Consider the following 6,000-nt stretch of genomic DNA (forward strand, 5'->3'; position numbering starts at 1 on the left):
TGCACAGCTCGAGTGATGAGTGTTAATTCATTAAGCTGTGATAACTTGCTCACAGTCATCTGTCCACACTCATCATGCTGCCTTTAGCAATGTGCCATAGCTGTTTTATGCTGAAAGAGCATTAATGTTCTCTGCATGTTGCTGAGAAGAACTGGAAGGCTTTAAGCATTGAATAAATGCAACCAAGGTATTTCACATGGCAGCAGCTATGGGGTTTGGCAGAGAGAAAACATTTGAGTGTTTTTGGAACAAGGAAACAGTACAATTTGCCAGTCTTTTTTCCTGGGCATAGGATTTGTTTGAATTTTCTACCTCAACAGTCACTAGGAGCAACTTCATAGATCCTAATACTGCATCCAGTGAACAAAGAAATTCATCTCTTAGCGTAAAGATATTGTTGTACAAGTGCTGAAGACCAAGTAGACCTCATTCTTTCAGAAAGTTGTGCTGGGTTTGCAAGTTCTTAGCAGACTAGGAAGACAAAGTTGGACTAATTTCTGCATTTAATTTATGTAGCAGAGCTTTCCTTTTTGGTGTATGCTGTGCTGACATACACCTTTTGCAGCACTGATGTATAAGGTTGATGCAGCAAGTTCTTACCTCTGAACTGAGTCCTGAAATCTTGCATGGTTAGACCCAGAGCTTACTTCTGTGCAGTATTTGCTATAAACTGATGATCATGTCATTTGTGCATCTTGCTAAAAAGAGAAGAGCTGTTATTGTTCTCTCTCAGTTTTTTCGTTCATTGCTGTGAGTTCTTAAATCTGTGCTAGGGAGAAATGACCAAAAATGATCTGATTATAGCATGTCACTCCTGTTTACATTCCATTTGGTTCCTTGAAGTTTCACCAATCATGGGAAAACAGCACATGCAAAATCTAGTACTAAATGTGTAACCTATTTGTAGAATGTGTTTGTACACAATGTATACTTCTAGTACTGCCTACATTCAAAATGTGCCTGTATGGAAAATTATTCATCTTTTACAGGGGGTATGAAGGTCAGCCTCTTGGAAATTTATAAGAAAAATCCTAAACATCATCAAAATGCATGGCCAAATCTTCCATGTTAAAGTACTAGAGAGCGCTCCAGTGCAGCTGTAGAGACTGACTAGGTATCTTATAAATGAGTCAATAAGGGTTTTTTTCCCCCCAGGATGTAATTGGAAAAGCACTGCAGTATATTGGAACATATGGTGATCTGTGCAACACGGAGCAAGTTGTGGCTCTGATTGACGAGGAAATGTGTATCAACTGTGGCAAATGCTACATGACCTGTAATGATTCTGGCTACCAGGTAAGAGCACAGCTGTAATTAGCAGAAAGGCACGATGAGTTATCTTTCTGCTGCTGGGAAGAAAGAATTCACCTTCTGTTAATGAGCAGGTGGTAAAAACAGATGCCTAAAATGTTGATTTCAAAGCCCATCATGCTCCCAGGCTCTGGCTCACAAGCCATGCTGGAACACGGCTGGTCCTGGGGGGCTGCACAGACCATGTCACTGTCACAGGGCCCTTCCTGCAACTGGGGTTCTTTGTAAGAGGAAGAAAATGGAGGAGCCCCAAGAATTAAATCTAGTTCTTGATGGTTATCAGGTAGATGATGGAGAAAGGGAAGAACGCATTCTTCCCACCAAGGGGATGTGGGGAGACATGGGCTGGTCTTAATTGCCAAATGATTTTTAAGAAACCCAGTTCTGGTTCCCTCAGAGTAACCAAACTCATTCAGGTTTCAGGCAGATGGGGTTTTGTTTTGATCTTGACTGAGTTACAAATCCTTTCTCCAAGATTACTGCCAGGGTTTTAGAGCACCAGGTTGAAGCTTGCAAAAATCATTGTGACCAGAAAATGGCCCAATTTTGAGCTGAGTCTCCTGTTTGCAGCAAAGTACTTCTCTGATTGTTCAATACAGTAGCAAGTTGTATGAAATATATCAGCATGTCTAGGTGCTATTCCATGCCGTGTCCACTGGAGCTGATGGACTGGTCTGCAGTAAAAACAAAAGTACAGGAGAACTCATTTTCTTTTAGAAAATCAAAATATGGTCTAGCATAACTTTCATGGAAACCAATATGTAGCAAGCAATAATTTCTACATGAATGTTTCCATACACCTTAGTCTGAGAAGAGCTTGTCAAAAACAAATAGTTCAATTCAGCACCAAGTGTCCACTGGATACTGTGAGTTTTTGTTCAATTCAGTCTAACCAATAATAGGTCTGATGACTTGAACTACATAAAGTCACAGAAAGAAGTCTTCCATTGCAAATCAACTGCATTTGAAACAAATATGTCAAAGCAGAGGGTTTTTCCAGTGATACAAGAAAATTAATGGTGTATTTATACCAAAATAGATTACTACAGTAGCCTTTTAACTGTCTAAATTTTTTCTTGACGTCACAATCTTCACCTTTCCCCTTAATCGGATTTCTCAGGAAAATTATATTTTTCATATAACCCTTAGAGAGCAAAAGATTGGGTTTAGATTTAGTAAATTTTATTTTCTGTAATTGGAAAAAAAAAATCAGCACCAAAAGAACCAAAGTTTAAACCCCCAGAAGGTTTTCTAAGCACAAAAGAAAAATGCTTTTTCCTTATTTAATTAAGGAAATTGAAAAGAAATTAATTGAACAGAATTGCAAAGGAATTCTTAATTGCAAATAAATCAACAGCAACCCCCCTCACCTTCAAAACAGCATCTGCTTTATGCTTCCCTTTGTTTCAGAAATATCCATGCTGCTCTACACAGCTGTCACCTTGTATGACTCCAACAGAAAAGCTTTCCTTAATTTAAAGTCGGCACTGTAGTCCTGACTTCCTCTCCCTCTTTGAACTCCCTTTCAAGATGTGCATTGTTGTTAGGGAGAGAGAAAGAAAGGAGTCCTCCTTAAATACTCACGAGCCAGAGCTCTCTTTGTGCTCCAGCTCAAGTAAAACTCAGAGATCCAGGGCAGTTACTACAGACTTAGTGCCCTCACTGGTTGCTACAGCAACTTCTGTGCCTTCCTAGTACTGAAACCCCAAATGCCTCAAATCTGCCTGAGGAGCCAGCCTGCAGCAGCACCAGCACTTCCATCACCTCCCTGCCTCCCCCAGATGCTGACAGGGGTCAGGGAGGTTTGCTAAGGCACTGCTTGTTTGCTAGAGTTCCACTTTCAGGCCTGATCTTCCCTCCTAAACTCTTCAAAGTGGACGTTCAGTGTTTCTGGTGCTTTTTAAATTTTTTTACTTTTCTAGTCTTGCTTTTTAGATATTGACACTTTTGTGGTTGTGTGATGCTTTTGTTTTTGCTTTTAATTGCCATTTCCATTATAACCAGGAGCTTATATCGTTGAGACTGCAACTGTTATTTCACATTCAAATACACTTATCACCCTAATTGGTAATGAGGATTCACTGCATGGAACGTGAGAACTGAAGCAAGCTCTGCCTGCCCCAAACTCTGATTATCCTTTCAAAGATTTGCAAAGGAAAGTAATCACACGAGCCACAATGAGCTGTGTTTTTCTCTGCTGTTTATTAAATTAGATCATTTATGCTGTGCTGAAATTAAAAGTCAAAAATGCCTTGTGATGGGCATCGTGCTGAAGCTGTACAGGTGTGGTCTGGTGTCTCCTCTAAACCAATAACCCCAGCACATTGCTACCTTAGGAAATACTTCCTTTACGTCAAGAAGCACCCTCTGGGAGTTTAAATACCGTGGGGAAAACTCCTCCTTTTGTATCCAGCCCTTGTGGCCCGCGAGCTTCTGCCGAGGTGTAATTTGGCCCACCTCTCTAATTTCAGTGTCTGGAGAGGGGTTTTTTTGTTCCCTGCCAGTGGAACAGTTGCTATAGCTGCAGTGCAGAATCACACCAAGATGTCTCCAAGTGCTGGAGCGCAGGAAATGCAGACACGAGAACGGGAGCAATTCTGACCTTTCCCGTGCGTGACATCAATAATGTTTATTCCTGCTTGCAGGCTATCCAGTTTGATCCCGAAACCCACCTGCCCACGGTTACTGACAGCTGTACAGGCTGCACCCTGTGTCTCAGCGTGTGCCCTGTCATCGACTGCATCCGCATGGTTTCCAGGACAACCCCCTACGAGCCCAAGCGCGGGCTGCCCTTAGCGCTGAACCCCGCGCACTGAGGCGCCCGCCCCGCAGCTGAGGGGAACTTCACACTTGTTTGATGCAATTGATTTGCTTTCTAATTAGTCCTTGCAAATCCGCTCCTATGAAAAATGTAATACAGATGATAGCTGTTACAATGAACACCGCTTTCCAATTACTGTTTTTGCAACAATTACGTTCTGAAATTACAGAAAGGTGGTCGTGGCTGTCGGTTGTCCACTATTTGAAGTGTAACTTTCTTGTTACAATTCATGCTGTGATTTCAAAACTTCTCTATAGACTCTTTTAATCTCTGTGTATTTTCTGGCTGGAAATATAATTAAGAAAGCATTTTTAATGAACTACAAATCAATGTACAAGCTAACTGTTTTCAAGGAGAGCATTTTGTAATTAAACATTACATTTAGTTTTAAAAGAGTTTCTTAGAAGATGTAATTAACTACATAGCATTCAAACAAAGAGATGTGGCTTCTATTTTTCTATAGACGGAAATGAAAGGGAGTTTAAAATAGGATTTAAGAACTGGATTAATCACTTTCAACTACTACAACATATGGTAGTGTATTTTTATAATCTTTTCTAATTCTTTTTCACACTAGTCACTTTATAGAATAAATTTGCTTTGCACTGACACATGCTGGACTCTTCAGATTTCTGTGTTGCATGGGTGGTTTGATCATTACTTTCCCCCCTCAGTGAACACTTACAACATCTCTGCAAACAGTTAAAATGGCTTATTAGGAAGTCCAGGTTGCGTTTCAAGATTCTAAGAAGCGACATTTTTTGCTCCAAGCTCATCCTCTAAATAACTTTTTAATTGTGCCAATTAATGTTCCAGAATGTTCACGTTTCAGGTCAGAGATCTGATTGCGTGCAAACGGACTGCACACCCTGCAGGCTGCCTTTGCCAAACACAGGCACACAGGGCAAACTGGCAAGGTGATTTCCCCCAGTGCTGTGTATAGTTCTAGCAGTTTCACAGCCAAAAATAAATACAGATTCATCTGTCTTACTAAACAACATCTCAATTTTAATCCATTTTTCACTCACAGTAGGAACTTTCTAATATGAACATATTGCTGTCTGCTTTACTCCACTTAAGAATATAAAGTCTTTAGTTTCATAACAATAACAAATGATCTATCAGTTCAATTTCTTATACCATATATTGTGAGCAGCAAAATCTTTGATTAAAAAGATACCCTGGCTTTTGTTTCTTGATTTATGAATTGAACACTGAATTATAAATAAATGTTGAAACCATCTTGGGTTTGTTGGTGATTTTTCTTTTTTCATTTACTAAAGAGATTTTCTTTGTAGAACCTTGTCAGTTGGTGTTTCGTGATCTCTAAGATTCACTCCAGGAACCATTAATGAGTTAATTCACATGTACATTATTCCATTGATTGCCTACAGTGCAGAATGTGTCATGCTCCTTGCCCCTCTCTGGCACCTCTTTGTCTGCCTTTGCGTTGCCTTCCTTTTGCCTTCCTTCCCCACACTCACTGGGTGCACACATTTGTAATTTGGACATTTTCAAATGTCATTTCACGTGGTGTCCTTGCTCCACCAACACTGTTTTGCTGGTGCTTTGGGCTTGCTTGGCAGGCTCAAGTCCAGGGTAATGGGAAAACTCCACTAATAGTTTTCGTATTTTAATTTTCCTGTTTATCATTGTGGATTTTTCAGACTCAGATGAAACAGGAGCAGACAGTCATACTGATTAGAAAGTACTTGGCTTGCAACCTCTTTAAAGCTCTGAGTCTTGCAGTAGTTTCTTATATTACATGAGCTACTGTGGACTCACAGGAAGAACAAGTTGTTTTGTGAATGTTGGTGACAAAATTTGGAGATTCTCTGCATGTTCTGCTTGTCCCTCTGCTGAGGAGC

At 40.3% G+C, this 6,000-nt stretch overlaps 1 protein-coding gene across 1 annotated transcript in view; it reads left to right on the forward strand.

Moving 5' to 3' along the window:
• DPYD (dihydropyrimidine dehydrogenase) overlaps positions 1-5,375 on the forward strand; it is a 344,164-nt gene extending 338,789 nt beyond the window's left edge. The window contains exons 22-23 of the mRNA XM_015635812.1: positions 1,156-1,296; positions 3,957-5,375. Of these exons, the coding sequence (XP_015491298.1) occupies positions 1,156-1,296; positions 3,957-4,127 (312 nt within the window). The 3' untranslated portion in view covers positions 4,128-5,375. The remainder of the gene's footprint in view (positions 1-1,155; positions 1,297-3,956) is intronic.
• Positions 5,376-6,000: the final 625 nt, after the last annotated feature.

Source organism: Parus major, chromosome 8 (assembly GCF_001522545.3).
Source record: "Parus major isolate Abel chromosome 8, Parus_major1.1, whole genome shotgun sequence".
Classification (NCBI taxonomy): domain Eukaryota; kingdom Metazoa; phylum Chordata; class Aves; order Passeriformes; family Paridae; genus Parus; species Parus major.